Source organism: Leopardus geoffroyi, chromosome B3, assembly GCF_018350155.1.
Source record: "Leopardus geoffroyi isolate Oge1 chromosome B3, O.geoffroyi_Oge1_pat1.0, whole genome shotgun sequence".
Lineage (NCBI taxonomy): Eukaryota > Metazoa > Chordata > Mammalia > Carnivora > Felidae > Leopardus > Leopardus geoffroyi.
The window spans coordinates 105600426-105625843 of NC_059337.1; the positions used below are offsets into that span (position 1 = coordinate 105600426).

The following is a 25418-nucleotide window of genomic DNA, read 5'->3' on the forward strand; positions in this document are numbered from 1 at the left end:
AATATTTACTAGATGCCAGACACATATAGTAAATATGTGAAGGAGATAGGACCCCTACTTTTAGTAAGGTTATAGTCATGTGGGGAGAAGAGGGATTAATGATTAATCAAAGTTGATAACTGATAAAAAATATTTAGAAAGTGTTTAATATCTCAGTGTGATAGCACTTTATTTATTTATTTTTTAAAAAATTTTTTTTTTCAACGTTTATTTATTTTTGGGACAGAGAGAGAGCATGAACAGGGGAGGGGCAGAGAGAGAGGGAGACACAGAATCTGAAGCAGGCTCCAGGCTCTGAGCTGTCAGCACAGAGCCTGATGCAGGTCTTGAACCCACAAACCACGAGATCAAGACTTGAGCCAAAGTCATATACTTAAACAACTGAGACACTCAGGTGCCCCAATTCTTTTAAGTATTTAAATTTACTTCATATATTTGATAAAGAGATGTGTTTGTACTTGTATACTTTCCCAGGGAAAAAAACTTTATTAAATATGGTTAAAGTAGTCTTCTTCAACTTGTGTACTTATAAAAAATATAATTGTTTGGATAGGGGTAATGTTTCTATCATTTAAGGTATATTCTCATCATCATACTTGTTTAACTATAAATTTTACCCTGACAAGTTCAGACAATTTTCATTCATAAAGAATGAGAGGTAAATTTTCTATCATTTTTAATTTTAAGCTCTATGAACAATGTGTAATGTGTGCAATGTGTGCCAATACTTAGTATAAATAATAATTTTTTTCTTAGTGTTTTGCTACCTAATTCGGAGTTTGAAAAGCAGGTAATGGTTATTTAACTTCAAAAAAACAAGATTTTGGCAACAAAGCCTATTGCTAAATGCCTGATTAAATGAATTTTACACCTGTTTTTCCATAGTGTGTATGTGGCATAATAAGCACTTTCTAAAATACCTTCAAAGCAGTCAAGTGGCGTGGACCATTGTACTTGACAAAGATTTGTTGTTTTGACTTGATTTTATTAATTTTTTTAAGTTTATTATTTTTTTATTTTGAGAGAGAGAGAGAGAGAGAGTGTGTGTGTGCATGCACACGTGCAAACAGGGGAGGGGCAGAGAGAGGTAGAATCCCAAGCGGGCTCTGCACTATCAGTGCAGAGACTAATGGAGAGCTCGATCCCACAAACCATGAGATTGTGACCTGAGCCGAAATCAAGAGTGGGACCCTCAGCTGATTGAGCCACCAAGGTGCCCCTTGACTTGATTTTAACACAGGGTTTGAAACCATTGTTTCTACCTTTTACAGGACTTGGAATACAGTGCAGGTGAACTTAGTGAAGGACAAAGGCCCAGGCTGACAGCAGCAGCAGAGAACATCCTACTGGGACATTCCATCCCTGTGCAACCACCTGCCACTAATGCAGAGTCATTGGATCAAAAATGTGCTCCTAACCCATTATCTCAGCAGTTTGACACAGTTACAGGTATACATCAAAATACTGCTTCTTGATGTATCATTTATTAGAATATTCACTTGAATCCCATCACACTTTTTTTGTATTGTTCTCATACTGAATGTTATGTTGTTTTGTATTATAATTACAGTAGCGATCTTAATCTGAATTAAGAAAATAATTATTTTAAGTGCGGGCAAATTTTTTTTATTAAAAATTATGAAATGTGCCATTATTAAAAAATTTAGTAATGACTTTTTGTGGAATATATACCAATATTTTCCCAAATGTGATTCAGGTGTCAGTGTTAGTATTTGAGGGTGGTGCATGAGGTAATTTTGGTAGTATGCATTCACTTAAAAAATTTTAATAGTCATATATTTATTATACTACATATTAGACAAATATAATTAGAACATCAAAACTGTGACAGAACATGCCTTGTTTAGGACAGGTTAAATTAGATAATACTGTAGAAATTCACTCTTTACGTTGCATGAATTTCTGACACATTGCTCAGTGCACTCATGACTATTTTAGAACCTCATTAGCTAAACTTTCTGCTATAATATTTTGGAAATAAAAATAGAACAGAGCATACCGAACACTAGCATATTCAGTGATTAGTTATGTGTTCACCAGCAACACTGAATTAGTAAATACTGACCCATTGCTCCTAGGGGAGAATACAGGGCTAGGTTCCTGCAAGCCTCTGATCATAACATCTTTGTCAAATGACCACATCTGTGTTTTTGTGTTTCTGTTTAAATGAACTTATTATAATATATATTGTTGATGCATTAACATTGAGCTCAGGGTCCACAACACTGTAGCTCATGCCTGAACAAAGCTTATCCAATCCATGCATTTTCTAATGCTCATCACAGCTTTTGTGCACTTAGGGTATCAGATAGCACTTTAGCAGTATGACTGGGGGCCACTTAAAACCACAAATCACCAACAAAAAAAACGCACAAAAATCTGAACAGAGCATACACAGACAGCAAAAATAAAAAACCAAAAAAACAAACAAAAAAACCAACTTGTTTACAGTATAAGAGCTGAAATAAAGCAGAGCATCACCTTGTTCAACCTCAGCAGGTGAAGTGTATATTGGGTGATGCAAAAGTTTTTTACTGGTCTACACATATCTGTGAGTGACCACAAAAGCACTGTGACTATTGATTTTGGGGTTCCAAATAAATTTTATTGGGTAGATGAATTTGCAAATATGCAATCATCAGATTAATGAAGATCAAATATATTCTCATTTACTGGTTCTTCCATGCCCACTGCTGCATTCTCTTAAGTGAAAAGGACTTCTAGAGGTATGCAGATTTCTCTGTAAATCAGAAAAGGAAATGCATGAAGTCAGAAAAACATTTTTATAGGTATTTAAAATCTCCATTTTATATTGAGTGAACACCTTCTGTCATTCAGAATTGAGAGATATTCAAGACTAAGTTTTCCAGGAGAATAAATGTGAAGTAAGATTGGAGTTATTTCTCATTTTGTGCACATAGTGAGAGCATTAAATGTTTTACATTCTCTTAAATTAGTAGGATCTAAAATGGCATAGGAGCACCTGGGTGACTTACTTGGTTAAGCATCTGATTTTGTCTCAGGTCATGATCTCATGGTTCATGAGTTCAAGCTCCACGTCAGGCTCTGTGCTGACAGCTCAGAGCCTGGAGCCTGCTTCAGATTCTGTGTCTCCCTTTCTCTCAGCCCCTCCCCTACTCATGCTCTCGGTCTCTCTCTCTCGAAAATAAACAGTAAAAAATTTTTTAATGGCATAAAATGTGACTTTTTAAAGTTTTAATTTAAATTCCAGTTACTTAACATACAATGTAATATTAGTTTCAGGTGTATAATATAGTGATTCAATACTTCCATACAACACCTAGTGCTCATCACAAGTGCACTCCTTAATCACCATCACCTGTTTCACCTATTACCCACCCACCTCCCCTCTGGTAACCATCACTTTGTTCTCTATAAGTAGGAGTCTGTTTCTTTTTCTGAAAAAGAGTTTGCCTCTATTTTTCTTTCCCCCTTTGCTTGCTATATTTGTATCCAGCTAACTGTGCAGATTGCAGTTAAACAGAATTGACACTAGGTGGCTCTCACAGATCTCTTGAGAGCTGTTAGGTACTTGAGAACAACTAGGTACTTGTTAAATTATTATAGAATAAAATACATGAGGATATATCCTATTGGATATGTCCCTCCTAATACATCTGGTAGCACCTAGCATATTACGTATAGTAAAGTATATTTATAATAGTAGGTACACTGTAGATATTTGCTTAATAGGAAAAAATAGTAAGTAATGTGGCTTAACTTTAAGATTGAGCATATAATTGAGGCAATATGGCAGAGTGTGGCTAAGAATTTGGGCTTTTGGAGTTTCAGATATCAGTTTGAATTCCAACTTTGTGTATTTTGGGACAAGTAACTTAATATCTCCAAGCCCAAGTTTCTTCATCTATCAAGTGAGGATAATATTAGTATATTAGTTATCTATTGCTATATAACAAATCACCCCCAAACTTAGCAGCAGAAGACAGCAAGCATTTATTATCTCACGTATTTCTGAAAGTCATGAATCTGGGAGTGTTTTAGCTGGGTAATTCTCAGAATCTCCTGTGAGGTTGCAGTCAAGCTGTTTTCTGGGGCTGAGGCTTCCACAAGGGTTGGAGTATCTTTTTTTCAGGCTCATTCACATGGCTGCTGGCAAGAGGCCTCATTTCCTCACTACATGAACCTTTGTATAGAGCTGCCTATGACATTGCAGCTGGCTTCTCCCAAAGCAGATGATCTGAGAGAAAGTAAGCAATCAAAATGTAACCCACAGTGTCTTTTATAACCTAATCTCAGAAGTGACATGCCATCATTTCTACCACATCCTATCAATAACACAGACCAATCCTGGAATAATATAGTAGGGGAGGACAGAAACTTATGAATACCAGGAGACAGGATTCAGGGGGCCATCTTGGAGGCTGGTTACCACAAATAGTATCCACCCCTTAAGGTTATTAGGGGTAGTAAATGACAACACATATAAAGTAGTCACCACAGTGACTAATTCGTAAGTGTTGTTTTCTTTAATAATTCTTGGAGTATGTAAATATACCTTCTTACATGTACTTCATAGAAACAAACTATCCACAGTTGCCTAAAAGGACTATGCCCCGTTGAGAACTAACTTGTTCCTCTTGTTTCAAGTATTTTGCTACATAATGGTTACTAGAGAAGAATGAATACCATGTGTCATTATTTCTGTTGGCGGCTAATCTCATGCCTTTTATATTGTTTTTTTTTTTTTTTTTAGTGTTTAATTATTTTTGAAGGAGAGAGAGAGAGACAGAATGTGAGTGGGGAAGGGGCAGAAAGAGAGGGAGACACAGAATCCAAAGCAGGCTCCAGGCTCTGAGCTGTCAGCACAGAGCCTGATGTGAGGCTCAAACCCATGAGCCATGAGATCATGACCAGAGCCGAAGTTGAATGCTTAACCTAATGAGCCACCCAGATGCCCTATACTGATTTTTTAAATAACTTTACCTACAGAGGCTCATCTATTCTTACTTTGCTCTCCCTACCTCTGCACCTTTTTCAGAAATTGTCCTATTTGCAACCTCTATCCCCCTACCACTCTTCCTAATCCTGAGGTTCTCAGTTTGGGTTGAGTAACAAAAGATGCAAAATTAGCTTTGATGAAGTGTCTTAAAGCGCCTAGGGGCACCTGGGTGGCTCAGTCAGTTAAGCATCCAACTTCAGCTCGGGTCATGATCTCACGGTCTGTGGGTTCGATTCCCACGAAGGGCTCTGTGCTGACAGCTCAGGGCCTGGAGCCTGCTTTGGATTCTGTGTCTCCCATTCTCTCTGCCCTTACCCTGTTCATGCTGTGTCTCTCTCTGTCTCTCAGAAATAAACGTTAAAAAAATTAAAAAAACCCGTAAAATGTAAACTGATATTTTTAAACAACTTGTGAGGACTCTGAGATACACTACTAATTGTAGCTCTCATTTACTCAGAAAGCTTGTATTGAATACCTACTATGTATCTGGCACTATATTATGTACAATGGTAGACACTTGGTACAGTGTTAGACACTTGAGATACAGAAATGATGGATATCTGCTCTCAAGGAAGTTTACAAACTAGTGTAAGAGAAATACAAGAAAGGTTATACAGTAATACTGTGTGGTTAGTACAACAACACAAACAGCTGTGGAGTGCAGGGGAGGACTCTACCCACAGGAGAGGTCTCAGAGACATTTTCCCACAAGACCTGATAGGAAATCAGATCTTAATGGTGGAGTATAATAAGCATATTCCAGTTTGTTCATTTACTTATTCATTCAGAAAATAGGTTTTGAGTGCTTGCTATGCTCTATGCACATTCTAGAAGCTAGGAATATAAAACCTAGTAAGGCCCTGTCCATAATGATTTTTTTCCTCTGGTAGAAGTAATAGATGAGAGGGCACAAACATGCAATAAATTATCATAGTTACCTTGAAGAAGTTCATGTAGGATGGGATATAGGTCACTTGTACCTGGAGAGGGCAATCACAAAAAGACTTCAAACATCAGAGGAGGCTTACTTGAAATGGATTCTCAAAGATGAATAGATGTTTGCCATGTAGTAAATGAGGAGGGAACTTCCAGGCAGAATATGCAATGAGACAAGAGGAAAAAATAAAAATAAAAATAAAAAATAAAAAAATAGCAAGACTTAAGGAAATATAAGTACTTTATTAATGAGCTAGAGTTTAGGAAGCAGTGAGATTGGAGTAGTGAGCAGAAAGCAGATCCTAAAAAATCTTAGATAATACATGAAGTAGTTTTTGGATTCACTCTAAAATGATATGGATCCATTTGTGCACCAAATGCCAATCTTACTTTATATTTATTCCCATGGAAAATTTAGTCTTGAATTTCTATCACTTCTGAATGTTTTTTGATATTCACAGATCCATAAGGATTATAAGTAGATGACTGATATGATCATCTTTGCCTTTTATTTAGCAAGATCATCTCAGGTCCAGTGTGATGAATAGAGGAGAGTATTAAGACTGGAGGCAAGGAGGCTGACTGGACAGCTGTTGCAGTAAAGCTGGTGAAACACTACTTAACAGTGAGGAAATGTAAAAAGGGAGATTTGAGAGACAGTTAAGGAGGGGAATGAACAAGATTTAGTTTGAATATGAGAAGTGCAAAAGAAAGGATCTAAGACATTTCCACGTTTCTGGCTAGAATGGTTGGGTAGCTGCGAATTTCCATTCACTAAGAGAAAGGAATATGGAGAAAGGATAGAATTATGAGGACATAAGGATGAGTGGGGTTTTAAGCATTAGAATTAATTTCAGATGCCTTTAGGCATCCATTCCCTACAAATGGAAAAACCTATTAGATATGACAAACCCAAAGCTGCTGCTGGGCACTGGCAATTTTGGGTGGACTTAGTCTTCTCTGAAAGTTGAAGTTTCTAAGTCTGAGGTTGCCTTTGCTTAGCAGTAAGATTCTAGTAGAGTAAAATTAGGGATTTCAAGTTATGATAAATTTTTTTAATGTTTATTTTTGACAGAGAGAGAGAGAGAGAGAGAGAGAGAGAGAGACAGGGCATGAGCGGGGGAGGGGCAGAGAGAGAGGGAGACACAGAATCCAAAGCAGGCTCCAGGCTCTGAGCTGTCAGCACAGAGCCTGACACGGGGCTCGAACTCACAGACTGCGCCATCATGACCTGAGCCGAAGTCGGACGCTCAGCTGACTGAGCCACCCAGGTGCCCCAACTTATGATAAATTTGATGTGAGTGACATGATAGTTACAAGGGGTTAAGTTACTTTATACAGATGAAACACTCATACTCCATGAGCATACTTTGTAGAAGTGACACCATCGTGTTGTTGAGCAAATTCAGCATTGTTATGATGGCTGTCATGGTGACCCTTTATCACTGGGTTAGATACCTGTCGTATGTGCTCTCTGTAGCCTGCCTAAAGTTGCTTTTGTCACACTGATCTGTAATCTTACTTGAGGGTTCACTGTCTCATTCCTGTTGTCTAGCAGAGTGTGTAACACCTACGACATAGCCAGTGAATATATGTTAAATGATAGGGTGTTACAGGAGTTGAAAGCTATTATCCACTTTGAATGCTTTGGAAGAGATGTTTGATTATATACCTTCTGAGTTTTTACATTTAGGTCTTTTATCAAAGTTTACCTTGTGTCTTTTTAATTACTTTTTCTTTGTACCCATACATTAACCATGTATAATTTTACATAAAACAAAATGTGATTATGTCATACATTAGTTTCCATCCACCTCTCATCCTCATGTTTTCTCCTGTCCCATATGCCTTACCCCAGCTAACTCTTGTTAAGATTCTCATATGTAATCTTCCTCTTTTTATCCATAGACACACTCACATGTTTAACATTCATGATGGATACATACGATGTATGTGTACACTGTTATTTTACAAGTTAAGATAGAATGCCCACTTGCCTGCATTTGTTTTTACACAGTAAGTCCTGTGGAAATTACAAGTCTCTGGCTGCCTGTGGGCTTCTTTTCATGTTTGTTGGCCATTTGGATTTGTTCTCTGTGAATTGCCTACTTAAATTCTTTCCCCATCTATTAGGTTCTAAATTTTTCTTATAACTTTGTAAGAGCTATTTCTATATTTTTGATGTTTTTTAACATCTGTATTGCAAATATCTTTTTCTAAATTTGTACTGACATTATTTATGGTCTTTCTTTGCCATATAGCTAAAAAAATTTTATGTAGTTATTTCTATATGTTAAGATGTTTATTTATTTTGAGAGAGAGAGAAACCATGAGCAGGGGAGGGGCATAGAGAGAGGCAGAGAGAGAATCCCAAGCAGGCTTCACGCTCAGTGCAGACCCTGATTGTGGGGCTCGATTCCACAGCCATGAGGCCTTGACCTGAGCTGAAATCAGGAGTCAGACACTCAACTGATTGAGCCACCCAGGTGTCCCTAGTTATTTTTATCTTTTATACTTTCTGTGTTTTTATGGTCTCTTCTAACACAAATTTATACCTATAGTCTCCTAGATTTTCTTGCGAGATTTTCATTATTTAGTACATATTTATATTTATTTTTTGTTTACTTATTTATTTTTGAGAGACACAGAGTATGTGCATGCACGTGTGATGGGGGGAGGGGCAGAGAGAGAGGGAGACAGAGAGTCCCAGGTAGGCTCTACACTGTCAGTACAGAGCCCAATGTGGGGCTTGCACTCATGAACTGTGAGATCATGACCTGAGCAGAAATCAAATTAAACAATTTATTTTAACTTTTTGTTTATATATTTGACAACAGGTGGTGTTTATGAAGATTCATGTGCTAGTCATGGACCAATGAGTTTGGGAGAATTGGAGTTGCAGCCAAATTCTAACCTTGCTCTTCCCACAACACTTTTGACAGTGCAAGAAAATGATGTTCAGTTATCAGGAGCAGTTGAAGATAATCATCAGGTAATAATCCTTGTACTTTACTTAAAATGAGAATGGTAATAATATTGGCTTAGCATGATGCACTGCCAAGAGATTAGACTTTGGAGTCAGTTTCAATCCATGCTTCCTTTATTTGTTAATTCAAGCCTGGATACAACTCTTAGCTCATCTGGACCCTAGCTATGACCTTGAATACATAGCCTTTTTCTAACCCTTAGTTTCCTCATCTTTATTTAGAGATTAAGAATAGCATATATATATATGTATATACACATATACATATATATAATGCTGGTTAGGTAGCTATTATTGATACTTTGTGTCATCATGAAATATCTAGCTCATTAATTTGCATATAGCAGGTACTCAAGAAAAATTTATTATATTAAATTTTGCAAAAGCTGTTACATAAGCAATTTCATGGTGAGTTAGGCCAATGGCCCATGTAATCTTCTGTACTGAAAAAATAGGTTAATTACTCTCCAGCATGTAAAGAAATGTTCACGTTATTAAAAACAGTTTTGTATCTGTGTAATGGCAATGGATTTCTCACTGTAGATTAGTTTATTCACTATGTATTTCATGATATTGCATAGCATTGCATGGGATTGGTATTGTTGGTTGCAACCTCAGGAGTTTGCTGGGTGAAGTTTAAAACTGGCCCCTATTCATGGAGAGCAAGGAGAGACCGAATAAAGACACATACCACTCCAGATTGGCAGATGGCAGGTTTAAATAAGCAAGGGGACTTACTTACCAGACCTGTCTCGGGCACTTGTGAGACCGGTAGATCTCTGCACCCAGCCACCAGAATCTTAAAAGTTTATATAGAAGCCTTAATTGGGTTCAGTCAGGTATTCAGTCCAGACGGTGTCATAACACCTTCCCCTCTCAAGGCTATGTCCTTTAATGACTGCCAGTATGGAAATAGTAGGTGGGACGCATATTCCAAGAACAGGACCAGAGTAAGGAGTTTCCAATTGCCTGGGTTCAGCTTGTGGGTCAACTCGTGGCTGATAAGAATCAAGAGGTATCTTTTTAAAGTCCTGTCAAAGTATATCTGATAGCTGGTTTCAGGCACTCATTCATAATTAGGACCATAAAATAGTAAAAGGAAGAAATAAAATGGCTTTCACAGTTTGTGATGTGTGGTTGTGAAAGAATTTGTGACTATTGTAAATTTCAAATTTGGTTAGGTTATAGGTACTAGGAAGAGAGATGATGGGGCTTGTGGTGGAGTGCACATTTCTTGAATGTCAAAGTAGGATAAGAGTACTCATGCTTGTGAGAATTAAGTGATGTTACTATATAGAAAAGCTCTTTGAAAATTGCAGTGCATTATGCAGATTTTCATTTTATGTAAAAATGGTTATATGGGAGAGCTTAACAACCACATTAAGTTTTTATCCTGTCTAAATCCATCATGTGTATATATCTAGAATAGTTTGATTTATAAGGAGCTTTGAATTATGAAGTGATTTGAATATTTGAAATCTGTATATATTATCCAAATCTTTTGAAAGATTTTATTTCCAATGTCTTTTCTCTAGTAATATGTACTCTATCACCCATTTAGCAATTAGAGGACATGTATGATATTCAAATTTTATGTAAGAAACAACTAAATAGTTTAATTGCTCAAAACTTTTTAAAGTAACTTAAAAAACAATGTTATGACTTCACGTCTTAAATTCTTTAGTACCAACAAAAGCATGACCAAGATGCGAAACAAGTTGAACACAAGCCTGCACAAAGTCGTTTAATACGTGTAAGAAGTAAATCTGATATTTCACTTTCACAGCAACAAGGTAAGATTCATCTTCTTGTAATATAATAGTTTGATGCTTGCCCTGATATTGAACAAGTATATGATGAAAATTCTTTATTTTTGTCTACATCACATTCTTGTCTGTACGTTTTCTGTTTTTTCTTAGTCCATTGGGATAAAGAATCTCGTATCATATTTGACTGTATATTTGTTCTTTGTACCAATAAACTCCATTTCTAATGAATTTAAAAACTCTTTGGGGCGCCTGGGTGGCGCAGTCGGTTAAGCGTCCGACTTCAGCCAGGTCACGATCTCGCGGTCCGTGAGTTCGAGCCCCGCGTCAGGCTCTGGGCTGATGGCTCAGAGCCTGGAGCCTGTTTCCGATTCTGTGTCTCCCTCTCTCTCTGCCCCTCCCCCGTTCATGCTCTGTCTCTCTCTGTCCCAAAAATAAATAAATGTTGAAAAAAAAATTAAAAAAAACAAAAAAAAAAAAAAAACAAAAAAACTCTTAGGTAGTGTTTTTCCTTTAATCTTATCTTTTGGTTCTTATGCAGTTGATTGTCTTTTTATCTGTTTATAGGTCTGTATCTGTGTCAGATTAGTCTATTTTAAATTATGTGAAAAAGGCGGGGGCTGTGGCTGTAAAGGTGCTTCTTTGTAAAGGCTATTCAGTGTTGTGGGTGATGCTGACCAATAAACACAACTTAAAAAAAACAAAGGATTCTCACACTGAATGCACATTATGTAAATGACCAGTTGTGTGGTTGAACTTCAATTCTATAGTCAGCATCATAGCATTTTGATGTTCCTTTATGTTTCTGAAAGACTGTTGGCTTTCTGCTTTATTTACCTTCTTGCTTCTTAGTCACTTAAATTTAATATAACCTAAACTCTGGAATTTGGCAGTAGAAATTAAGATTTTTCTGTTTTAAAACTTTATTTCCACAATCCAGGAAGAAGTATTAGGAATGTTTTAAGCAGTAGAACATTTTTCTTTGCTTTTATGATTGTGTTTTTTTTAAATCTCATTTACTGAATGCCAGTATAATTGCAAATGTAACTATACATTTAGTGTTACAGGAAAGACCCAAAACAAGGACATACTCAAGATATTTATTAAAATTATGCTCTATGAGGTTTAGATTTTTACTTTCGTTTTTTGTTCCTCTCTTGCTCCCACCTCTCAGAACTTTGCCTTCCTGACCACCTTTTTAACCTGACCGTGGTACAGTAATGTGAATATTGTATTTTAGAATCCCATGGAAACTTGGCTATAAAACTCTTCTTATAGTATTTAAAAATTAATCAAAACAGTATATAGATAGGAACAAATGAATGTTTCTAAGATAATGGCAGGACTGACTTGATGTCCTTCTACTGAGTACTGTTACCATTCACGGTCAAAGACTATATATTTAAGTTAGGTTTAAAAAAATTGTAATGTCTTAAAATTATTAGTAAATTTTGTCTCCTTGGGAGATATTGTATGTGATAAAATGATCATTTTTCTCAGGTGATGGGAAAATTTGGTAAGATTTTAAAGTAAGCGTCTCTCTTCAGGAAAATGACATTCAGTTTCACATACATGAATGACCACAAGATGGCAATAAATTCTTGTTGGCTTACAACAAAATGTCATGAAGTACAATGTTGTTAAATAGTGTCTAATTAACATTTAATAAGTCAATAAAAATTGTATGAATAAAAGAAACCGAGGTGTTAGCTGGTTAAAGCAAGTTTTATTTAGAAGAGTTTAGAATGGTTAGATTTAATATATATAATTTCTTTTCATTTAATTTTATATGTAATACAGAAGTTAGAGGATCAGACCTATATCAGCTTTGACTGAGACAAATAAATACCCAGTGAGCTATAAATAGAACATTTGAAAATAGAAGCCAAGAGTTTCACTCTATAACTGATACAGATCTCCATATTGAATACTTTTTTAATGAATGTGATTGCCTTGGCAAATATAGTCAGTTATGACTTTTTTTTTCCCATAAATTTTGTGGGTTTTATTTTTTCTCTGATGAAACTCTAAGACATTGCCAAATGTTTCAGAGAATAGGAGAGTCACAATGCCAAAATAATCCTCTAGGGCTCTCAGGACTTTGGGTGACCTTGAAGGAATTCAATCCTATCTTTCATACAGGCCTTGAAGATAATGAAGGAAATTCACCTTATCACAAGGGAATCAAAACCACATCTTTTCTGGCAGCTAAATGCTTCTAAGAATACTTGAACCCCAAATTATGACTGTTTTGGGGAGAAGTATCCTATATTTCACTTTGAAATGTGTACTAGTTTAATATGTGTATATAAAGAATCAAGTAGCTTCACTAGCAGTAGCAGCTGTTTCAGTGATCATTACAAATTGACTGAAGATTTGGTAGGACATGAGTTCCAGCACTATGCTTCTGACAAGTCTGTAAAATCCTTGTTTCCGCCCCCCCCCCTTGATTATAACTTTCAGCTTTTAATATAAAAAGAAATTGAATTGATCTGACAGATGGTTATCTTTGGAATCTAAGAGTGAAATTCTTTCATTTGGTATTGAATTCATTGGTTGTATTTTTGACCACAGGATACCATTTTCTGATTCTAAGTCCTGATTAATGGGTTTATAGTGAACATAACAATTTAAGTGATTTCAGTGAGTCTTTAATTTTTTTTCCTTTTTACTATGCAAGTTAACTTTTACTGCTTCTTTTTCTGGGCAAGTTGACTTTCTTCCATATAAATAAGAGACTAGTTTTAAATCTGCTTGTTTGTTATAAACCCAAGAACAGTTAAATTCTATTAAGTAATGTATTAAAATAGTTCACTTTATTTTTTTATTTTTTACATTCTATCAGTATCTTTTTTTTAAATTTGAGTATAGTTGACACACAATGTTACACTAGTTTTCTGGGTACAATATAGTGATTTGACAAGTTTATACATTATGCTGTGCTCACCACAAGGGTAGCTACCATCTGTCATCACATGACAGACACTATTACAACATCACCGACTATATTCCTTATGCTGTGCGTTTTATTCCCATGACTTATTCATTCCATAACTGGAAGCCTGATTCTCCCACTCCCCCCTATTAACTGTTTTGCCCATCTCCCCCCCGACCCTTCCTTCTAGCAACCATCAGTTTATTCTCTATATTTGTAGGTCTGATTCTGCTTATTCACTTGTTTTATTTTTTTAGATTACACATAAGAGTGAAATCATACATATTTGTCTTTCTCAGTCTGACTTCCTTCACTTAGCATAATACCCTCTGGGTCCATCCTTGTTGTTTCAGATAGCACAATCTTACCCTTTTTTTATTGCTATGTAATATTCCTGTGTGTGTGTGTGTGTGTGTGTGTGTGTGTGTGAGAGAGAGAGAGAGAGAGAGAGAGAGAGAGAGAGAGAGAGAGGGAAATCTTTCTTATCCATTTGTCAATGGGGACTTACATTGCTTCTGTGTCTTGGCTGTTATAAATAAGCTGCAATAAACATAGAGGTGCAAATATCTTTTTGAATTTGTATTTTTGTTTTATTTGGATAAGTATCCAGTAGTGGAATTGTTGGATCACATGATATTTCTATTTTTAATTTTTTGAGGACCTCATATTTTCCACAGTGGCTGTACCAATATACATTCCCACCAACAGTGTACCTTTTTCTCTACATCCTTGCCAACACTTGTTATTTCTTGTCCTTTTTTATTTTAGTCATTCTGACAGGTGTGAGGTAATATCTCATTGTGGCTTTGATCTGCATTTCCCTGATGATTAGGGATGTTGAGCATCTTTACATGTTTCTGTTGGCCACTTGTCTTTTTTAGAAAAATGTTTATTTAAATCCTCTGCCTATTTTTAAATCAGATTGGTTTTTATTGTTGAGGTATATAAGTTCTTTCTTTATTTTGGATATTACCCCTTATTGGATATATCATTTGCAAATATCTTCTCCCATTTAGTAGGTCACCTTTTTGTTTTTGTTGACGGTTTCCTTCACTGTGCAAAAGCATTTTATTTTGTGAAGATACAAAAAATACAGATGCAAAGGAGTACATGCATCCCAATGTTTATAGCAGGATTATCAACAATAGCCAAAATATGGAGAGAGCCCAAATGTCCATCAACTGATGAATGGATAAAGAAGATGTGGTATATATATATTATTCAGCTATCAAAAAGAATGAAATCTTGCCAATTGCAACAACGTGGATGGAGCTAGAATGTAGCATTTAAGTGAGATAAATCAATCAAAGAAAAACAAATACCATATGATTTTACTCATATGTAGAATTTAAGAAACAAAACAGATGAACATATGGGAAGGGTGCGGGGAAGAAGAGAGGGAAACACACCACAAAAGACTCTTAACAATAGAGAACAGACTGAGGGTTGATGGGGGGGGGGGGTGGCCTAGACGGGTGATGGGCATTAAAGAGGGCATCTGTTGTGAAGAGCACTGGGTGTTGTATGTAAATGATAAATCACTGAATTCTACTCCTGAAACCAATATTTCACTGTATGTTAACTAACCAAAATTTAAATTAAAAAAAAATTGATAAAAAAATAAAAATAAAATAAATAAGAATGTAGAAGATCTAAGCAACAATATTGACCAATTGGACCTAGTTGATAAACAGCTGATTTGGGGGCACCCGGGTGGCTCAGTGAAGTGCTCAACTTCAGCTCAGGTCAGAATCTCACAGTTCATGGGTTCAAGCCCTGCATCAGGCTCCATGCTGACAGTGCGGAGCCTGCTTAGGATTCTCTCTCTTTCTACCCTTCCTTCACTGATATTTTCTCTCTCTATCAAAATAAGTAGATAAACTTAAATTTTTTTTAAAAAGCTGATTTTACTTCCTAAGTAAACTTGAAACATTAACCAAGATTGACAATATTCTGTATCATGAAACAAACCTCAGTAAATTTAAAACAGTTAAAATCATACAAAATATATTCTCTGACCTCAGTGGAATGAAAATGAAAATGAATAACAAAGATTCCAGGAACATTACTAAATATTTGGAAATTAAATTGCACACATTTTAATAAACCTTGGGTCAAAAAGGAAATTACAAAGGGAATTAGAACTATTTTGAACTTGGGGCACCTGGGTGGCTCAGTCAGTAGAGCATCCAGCTACAGCTCAGGTCATGATCTTACAGTTCGTGGGTTTGAGCCCCACATCAGGTTCTGTGCTGACAACTCAGAGCCTGGAGCCTGCTTCAGATTCTATGTCTCCCTCACTCTCCCCCCCACCCCCCACCACTTGTTCTCTGTGTCTGTCTCTCAAAAAATTAAAAGAAAAAAAAGAAATATTTTTAATCGAATAAAAATGGAAACACCACGTACCAAAATTCATGGGATGCTGCTGAAGCAGTGATTAGAGGGAATTTTATGGCATAAAGGCTTACATGATAATAGAAGAGAAAGGTTTAAAATCAGTGCTCTAAACCTCTAATGGAGGAAACCTGAAAAAGAAGGGCAATTAAACTTCTAATAAACAGAAGGAAGGAAAAGAACAGAATGAAATTGAAAACCTAAACATAATAGAAACCCAGTGAAACCAAAAGCTGGTTCTTTGAAATGACTGGTAAATCAATAAACCTTAGCCAGAATGATGAGGGAAAAAGGAGAAAACACATGAATCATTAGTATTAGAAGTTAGAGAGAGGAAATCAGTACAGATCCTATGGAAATTAAAGAGATTATAAAGTAATATTAGTATCTTTATGCTCATAAATTTGGCAACATTGGTAAAATGGAAAAATTTTATCTAACTTGAGGAGAAACTGATAATAAACTAAGTAATCTTATATTTGTTAAAGAAAAAGTGAATTTTTAGCTTAAAATCCTCCAATAAAGAGAACCTGAGGCTCAGACGGTTTCACTGGAGAATTCTACCAGATATTTAAGAGACAAATAATGCCAGTTCTACTCAAACTCTCCCAGAAAATAGAAAAGAACTCTTTTTACCAATACCCTGATACCAAAACCAGACAAAGACATTTCTGGAAAAGAAATTTATAGACCAATATCTCTCATGAACATAGACAAAAAATTTCTCTATAAAATATTAGCAAATTGAATCCCACAATATATAGAAAGACAGTAAGTGGACCAGGTGGGTTTATCCCAGGAAAGAAAGGTTGGTTCACCATTCAAAAAGCAATGTAATTCACTATATGAATAGACTAAAAAAAAAAAAAAAAATGTGATTTTCTCAATAGATCTAGAAAAGCTTTTGACAGTATTCAACATCTTTTTATGATTACAGTATTCAACCAAGAATCAGAGGAATCTTTCTCAACATGATAAAGGAAAGACATTACAAGAAACCTATAGTCAACATCACACATGATGGTGAAAGACTAAATGCTTTCCTAGTAAAACTGGAAACAAGCAATGAGGTCTGCTCTCATTACTCCTTTTCAAAATCATACTGGCTGTTCTAGCCAATGCAGTGATGCAAGAAAAATGAAAAAAGGCATACAGATTAGGAAGGAAGAAATAAACTTACTTCTATTTGGTCATGCATGATTATATAAAGTGCCACAAGGCCTACAAAAATCCTACTGGAACCAACATGTTTATCAAGTTCACAGGGGCTACAATATCAATGTACAAAAATCAGTGATATTTCTTTGAACTAGCAATGAAAAATTGGAAATTGTAATTAAAAACTATAATTTATCATAGCAACATAAATGTGAAATATTTAGGTATAAATCTAATGAAATATTTTCATGATTGTGTGCTAAAAACTACAAAAACATCTGATGAGAGAAATCAAAGACCTATAAATGGATAAGACTCAAAATTAAGAAGTCAGTTCTCCCCAAATTGATCCATAGATTCAGTGCAATCTCAGTCAAAATTCTAATAAGGTTTTGGTAGATACTGATAAGCTCATAAGGAAATGCAGAAGGCCTGGAATAGCCAAAATAACTTTTAAAAAGAAGAGGTTGGAGGATTTACACTATGGCTTTAAAACATTTTCTTTTTTTTTTTTGTACTTTTATTTATTTATTTATTTATTTATTTATTTATTTATTTAACCACTTCTCCTTTGTTAACCATTTGGCTTGTTTCAAAGTCTTTCTATTATATTGCACTGCATGAACTTTACTACACATAGTGTAGTATTGGCATAAAGATTAACAGGTAGACAGATCAGTGGAATAGAATCCAAAAATAGTCCATACATTTATAATCAATTGATTTTTCACAAATAGCAAAGAATTGAATGAAGAAAGGATAATCTCAACAAATTGTGTTGGGTCAAGTGGTCACCTATGTGCAAAAAAATGAACCATGACCCATATCTCACAAACATATACAAACATTAGCTCAAAATGGATCCTAAATCTAAACGTAAAGCCAAAAGCACTAAAACTTCTAAAAGCAAAATAGGAGAAAATCTTTGTGACCTGTGGTTGGGCAAAGATTTTTAAGATGTTATAGAAAAGTCATAGTTCCTAGAAGCATATATTGATTGATTGGATTTAATGAAAATAAAAACTTTTTCAAAAGACACTGTTAAGAGAATGAAATAGGATAAACTACAGATTAGGAGAAAATATTTGCAAATCCACTTTTTGATAAAGAACTTGAATCCAAAATATGTTTTAAAAACATAAAACTCAGTAGTAAGAATGAGTTTAGAGATTTGAATAGACACTTCACTAAAAAAAGTTATATGGATGACAAATGAACACACAGAAAGATGTTAAACATCATTAGTTACTAATGGGAGGTGCAAATTAAAACGTAGATACCACTAACTACCCATTAGGTCGGCTGAAATCAAAGAAACTGGTAACATCACACATTGATGAGAAGGCCGAGCAATTCTTATTTTTGTACATTGCTGGTGGAGTGCAAAATGCTACAGCCACCTTGGAGAAACAGTTTGGCAGTTTCTTCTAAAATTAAATATAAATTTACTATACAACCCAGCAGTCCATATACTAGGTATTTACTCAAGAGAACTGAAAACTTATATTCACATAAAACCTGTACTCAATTTTTACCAGTTTCATTTATGATTACCAAGAAGTGAACCTAGATGTCCTCCAACAAGTCAATGGATAAGCAATGTATGGTACATCCATACAGTGGAACTCAGCAACAAAAAGGAATGAAATGCTGATATACATAAAAGCATGGATGAGTCTCATTGCTTTATATAAAATAAAAGAAGCCAAATTCAAAAGCCTTCATACCGTATTTACGTGACAATTACAGCTATATGACATTTGGGAAAAAACAAAAGTATCTATATTAGGAGAACAGATCAGTGGCTTCTAGGAGTGAGAGCAGGGTTTGACTACAAATGGCAGGAGGAACTTTGGAGGTGAAATAGATGTTCTAGATCTGGATTGTGGTGGTGGTTATATAACCATGTGTTTGTCAAGAGTGAATCTTGGGCACCTGGGTGGCTCAGTCATTGATTTCACAGTTCGTGAGTTTGAGTCCCACATCGGGTGAGCTCATGCCCTCATCGGGTGAGCATGAGCCCCTTTTGGGGTAAAACACGAGCCCCCGGTGAGCCCCACTTCTCTATCTGTCCTTTGTGGGATATTCTCTTTCTCTCTCTCTCTCTCTCTCTCCCCCCCACCCCTTGTTCTCTAGTGACCTTTCTTTTCCTCTCTCTCTTTCTCAAAAAAAAAAAAAAAAAAAAAAAAAAAAGTAAATCTTACTGGGTATGAATTATGCTTCAGTAAAGCTAACTTAAATATTACTGACCCTTTTCTATTATGAATTTTCTTAGTTAACTTTTGTTAAAAGTTTGTTATATGGGAATGTATAAAAGGTTTTGTTGTTAAAAGGTGTTTAAATGTGACACTGAGTATTTTACACACAATTATTCACATCTTTTTTTCTGTATTTAACACTTCAGGAGGAGATAGTTGGCTATACTTTTATAATACATTGTATCTTCAATATAATATACATTGGATTTCTAGGTATTTATTTGAGAATACATTTTATTCAAGCTAGAAGCCTGGGACATTTAAGCTTTGTAATTAATAGCAACTAACTAGTAACAGAAGAGAAGATAGTATGTGCTAATCTGAAAATACATGTTTAGATTTCAGAAAAGAAAGAAGTGTCAGCTCAAAACTTTACTGGCACATCCAATATCCAATATAATGTATCATTAACCCAGTCCAGTTCAATAAATACTGAGTTCTCTCACACACTACACTTTTTTTTTTTAAACTTTTTGTTAAAGTTAACTTATTTTTGAGAGACAGAGAATGAGCAGGGGAAGGGCAGAGGGAGAGGGAGACACAGAATCCGAAGCAGCCTTCAAGCTCTGAGAGTCAGCACCGATACTGACACAGGGCTCCAACCCATAAACTGTGAGATCATGACCTGAGCTGAAGTCAGACGCTTAGCTGACTATGGAGCCACCCAGGTGCCCCGCCCCACTACACTTCTAAGCCTTGATGTTTTTGCATGTTATCTTCCTTTTATGTGTAATTTTCTTCTTTCCCTACTTTGCATGTCTTTCTTTTTCAACATCTAGCTCCATTTTTCTGAGTCCTTATGAACCTCCGATTGCAAATGACTTATTTATCTTTAACTCCAACCCCAGCTTTTTTGTGCCCTGAACATGATCATAGTTTTACTGATAATTTCCGCTATCAGCCTGCTAGGTACTCTCTTTTATCTCATTTGTTCCTCAAAATACCATGACATGCAGGTAGTTCCATTCCCCTTTTATAAAAAAAAAGGATAAAGTTCGTGAAGGATAACTAACTTTCCCATAGCACAGTTTTAGAAACTGAAGATATAGAATTCTAGCCCTTACCTACCTGAGTGCAAAGCTGATATTCTTTTCCTTGTTTCATACCATTTTGTGGAGTAAGCATTTAATACATATTTATTATGTGACTTAACAGCTTTCTGGAAGGAACTGCCTTTATCATCTCTACATTGCCTAGACTGATTATTCAGAAGGTCAGAGAAACTGATAGTTCTGTGGTTTGTTTAAGATAGGTTATCTTGTTTGTTATTTAAGAGATGATGTTTCCCAATGTGTTTAATGCACAGTAATCAATAAGTATTTATTGAATCAAACTTAAATATCATTTGCTACTGACCACAAACATTTAATTCTGTTATTTAGTAAAAAGTAGAAAGAAGAAAAGAGAGAAAAGAAAATATATCATCCCAATTGTTTTCTAATTACCAACACCTTTAATGTAGATAGTGAGCTATAGTGGAATAATCTAAAGGCTGCTTTTAGATTTTTACCTGCTTTCTAAAACATTGTATGATTTCTTTTGTAGTATTGATGTTTTCTTATTCTTCAAGGACAAATTAGTTGAGCAGGTTGGGGGCAGGCAAGAATTTGCCCAAGGGTAGGAAGAGTTAAATCAGATTACATATTAGTCATTGGGCAGTCTTCTTGAACTCTAGAGGAAAAGAGAATAGTATGGCATCATTCATTCATTCTGTTTTTAAAAATTGAGATATAATTCTTATTTTAAAATTATCCTTTTTAAAGTATACAAGTAAAAAAATCTTTTTGATGTTTTTATTTATTTTCGAGAGAGAGCAAGAGACAGAGCATTAGTGGGGGAGAGAGGGAGACACAGAAGCAGGCTCCAGGCTCTGAGCTGTCAGCACAGAGCCTGACGCGGGGCTCGAACTCACAAACTGTGAGATCATGACCTGAGCCGAAGTTGGCCTCTCAACCAACTGAGCCACCCAGGTGCCCCAAAATGTACAATTTAGTGGTTTTTAGTATTTTTTTTAAAGTTATGGAACCATGGCCATTATCTAATCCCGGAACCTTTCCTTTGTTCTAAAAAGAAACCCCATACCTGTTAGTATTCCTTTTCTTTTCTCCTCTCCCCCAGTTCCTGGAAACTACTAACATACTTTCTGTCTCTATGGATTTACCCACTCTGTACATTTTATATAAACGGAATCATACAATATGTGACTTTGGTGTCTGGCTTCTTTCACTTAACATGTTTCCAGGGTTCGTTCATAGTGTAGCACATATCATTACTTCATTCCTCTTTATGGCTGAATAATATTCCAGTGTATATTCATTCTTTGGTCAACCTTTCCCAGCATGCTTTTCATGTTTAGGACTGTAGAAGGCAGTGCGGACCTAGAGGGAGGAATAAGACAAAGCAACTACTGTTGTGGCGCCTGGGTGGCGCAGTTGGTTAAGCGTCCGACTTCAGCCAGGTCACGATCTCACGGTCCGGGAGTTCGAGCCCCGCGTCGGGCTCTGGGCTGATGGCTCAGAGCCTGGAGCCTGTTTCTGATTCTGTGTCTCCCTCTCTCTCTGCCCCTCCCCCGTTCATGCTCTGTCTCTCTCTGTCCCAAAAATAAATAAACGTTGAAAAAAAATTAAAAAAAAAAGACAAAGCAACTACTCTCAAGGGATAAAGAGAAGAAAAGGGTGGTTAAGAGGAATAATTTTTGAAATCACTGCATTTCCAATAATTTGTTAGAATGCTATTAAATATGAAAAGAGAAATACCTTTATGTAATTGTACTGTCAGATTGTCACTTTTTTCTTACAGTGATGAAAAAAACACGTGTTAGGTCCACTGCTGACTGTCTTTATGTGTATACATTTCTTCCATTTTATATGAGGATGTTTGGAGGACGGGGGGCATAATCCATGGGAGAAAAGACACTCTTCTGGCACATTAATGGATTTTTAACACAGATGATTATTTCAGCTGTTTATTCCTACAAGAAAGGATTTACACCTTTGTAAAAGAATATATATATATATATATATATATAATTCTTTATTCGCACACACATATATGTAATCATGGAGATAAATGTGCGTAACTAAGGATATTCCATCAGAATGAGCAAAATATATAAAAGGATTGATCTGGAAGATCTGTTAAATAAGACACTGAAAACTGCTCAAGGATTTCCATAACATTTTCACTTGTTGGCACTAAAAGTAATTTCCTTTTCTATGTAAGAGTTTTAAGTTTGGAAATTATTTAATTTTCCTGTTGTAGAATTAATTGTACACTGTACATGGAGAGCTTAGATTTTTCTCAAGTCTTTGACATTAAACACATCTCACCAAAAGCATACACCAGCATTGTTTTTGAAGACTCGCCAACATTCCAGAAACCTCTGCAACCCTTTCATTGTCCTTAGCCAGACTTCCTGAAACCTGACTTTAAAGGTTTTATGATTTTTATTGAAATCAAATTGATGTAAAATATAATTTAAAGCAATAGATTAACTTAGTGCCCTTTTTATTCATCAGCCACTAAAGAATAATTTAATTTTCCAAAGTAATAATTGTACAGGTAAATGTAGGTTATCAGTGAGGTAGATTTGTCTTTTTTTTTTTTTTTAAGTTTACTTACTTATTTTTGAGAAGAGAGAGTGTGTAAACGGGGAGGAGGGGCAGAGAGAGAGGGAAACAGAGGATCTGAGGCAGGCTGTGTGCCAACAGCAAGAGAGCTTGATGCCCGGCTCAAACTCACAGACTGTGAGATCATGACCGGAGCCAAAGCTGGACGCTCAACTGACTGAGCCACCCAGGCGCCCCTAGATTCATAAGTCTTGAAGGCAGAGGGACCATCCAGTTCAATAGAACCAAAGATCATAACTCCGATTAGTGGTAGCATCTGATCTTCTTAGATCAGTAATATTTCTGAATATTACTGAAATATTTCTGAATATTTCTATTATACTACACTGCCATTCCCCAAAGAAAACTAATTGCAGTTCTAAGTTAATGTGTTATAAATGCTATTCTTCTAATCAATATAATAATCTTTTAATTTTTTGGCAAATTTAGTTTTATATAAATAAAACAAAAATAGATAGATTATTTCTAATCTATCTATTCTATCTAATCTATCTAATCTATCTCTATATCTAATCTAATATATATCTAATAACTAACATTATTCTACTAACCCACTTCTACCCTAAATAAAAAAAGAAGCTTGGTTATTTCAATTCAGAATGAATTAGAATAGAGAAGTAATATAGACTTACTATACTTACAGGATGAACTACTACTAGATTGTTTCTTTGTTAGTCTCTAATACAGTGGTTGTCAAACCTTCACAGACATAGGAATCTCTGGCACTCTGAATTCAATCTAGATCCCCACCTCTCCCTGAGAATTTGATTGTTTGCCTGAGGTGTGGCCTGAGAATCAGAATGTTAACTGGGATCCCTGGTGATTTTGATACAGGAGGAGGAAGACCACCCTTTGTGAAATACTGCTTAATGACTCCAGATAGTCTTGTGACTTCTGTTCTACTATAGAATTAGAAGCACTACAACATAAAGCTTGTACTCTGTAGTCAGACTGCCTTGGGTTCAAATCCTAGCTCCGCTAATCCTTAGCTGGTGACCTTGGGTAAGATACTTAATGTGTGTGTGTGTGTGTTGATATAGTAGAGACATGCAGTGCACTTAGAATAGGACCTGACACGTATTAAGAGCTATGAAAATATTAGCTGTGATTAGCAGGATTGTCTCTAGGACACTTCTCCTTTTGGAATACTCATGTTGTAATCAGCTCTTATTTAACAGCTAGGAATTGAACCTCTAATTGGTCCTGAGCTTTAAGGATGTTTGCAAGAAAATGTTATAGATGGGACATGTCTGTACAGTGTTAGGGAGATAAACTGATTTTCAACACAATTTTTCACTCTCCAGTGAATATATTGAAGATATATATAAAATCTTGGGTTATTTTACAGAACTTTCCATTGACTTGCATGCTGGGCAACTAAATATACTGAAGCTTATAAAACCAAGGGGATTTCCAATCTGTAATCCTATCTATTGGCAAGTGAGTATTTTAGAAATTCATTCTGTCAGCAATTCTCTCATCTTTAAATCCAAGAGAGAAACTGATAACTCAAGAGCTCAACAATTATATATGAGCTGTGGCATCCTGATTAAAAGTAAAGATTAAGATTAGAGGCAAGGGTGCCAGGGTGGTGGCTCAGTCGGTTGGGCAACCAACTCTTGAGTTCAGCTCAGGTCATGATCTCGCCGTTCATGGGTTTGAGCCCCATGTGGGGCTCTGCGCTGACTGTGTGGAGCCTGCTTAGGATTCTCTCTTGGCCTCTTTCTCTGCCCCTCCCCTGCTTGTGCTCTCTCTCTCAAAATAAATAAATAAACTAAAAAAATATATTAAAAAAGATTAGGGGTAGTATCAGGTACACATGAAGGTATTAAAAATGACTAAATTTCTTAGGAAATACCCCCCCCCATACACCTCTGATGGCAAAAGGCAACATAATTTCATTGTCACCCCTAGTAACCTTCCTTTTTGTTCTTGTAAACATTTTTTTCCTTTTTATTGTACTTACATAATTTTTTTAAATTTTACTTTTTAAAAAACTTTTATTTGTTTTTGAGAGAGACAGAACATGAGTGGAGGAGGGACAGAGAGAGAGAGGGAGACACATACTCTGAAACAAACTCCAGGCTCCAAGCTGTCAGCACAGAGCCCGATGCAGGGCTCAAACTCATGAACCGTGAGATCATGACCTGAGCCAAAGTCGGATGCTTAACTGACTGAGCCACTCAGGCACCCCTGTACTTACATAATTTATTTTATTATGTAGAAAAGTTAATAAAGTTTCTTATCCATAATAATTTTGCTTTTTACCACTATTATTATTGATGTTCTATAGAATAAGATTTTATTTATGTAAAATGCCCCCAAATTTTTGCCTTTGGCCCTAGCCTTTCCCC

At 35.8% G+C, this 25418-nt stretch overlaps 1 protein-coding gene across 15 annotated transcripts in view; it reads left to right on the forward strand.

The window, feature by feature from the left end:
• The window catches only part of KIAA0586 (KIAA0586 ortholog), a 113094-nt gene that overhangs the window by 65530 nt on the left and 22146 nt on the right, over nt 1-25418 (forward strand). For 13 of the 15 annotated variants that reach the window (XM_045451097.1, XM_045451100.1, XM_045451101.1 and 10 more), the window contains 3 exons: nt 1272-1449; nt 8776-8930; nt 10609-10717. In XM_045451097.1, the coding sequence (XP_045307053.1) occupies nt 1272-1449; nt 8776-8930; nt 10609-10717 (442 nt within the window). Of the gene's footprint in view, nt 1-1271; nt 1450-8775; nt 8931-10608; nt 10718-24412; nt 24650-25418 lie in introns of those variants that run through there. The other 2 variants (XM_045451098.1, XM_045451103.1) reach the window with 2 other exon arrangements.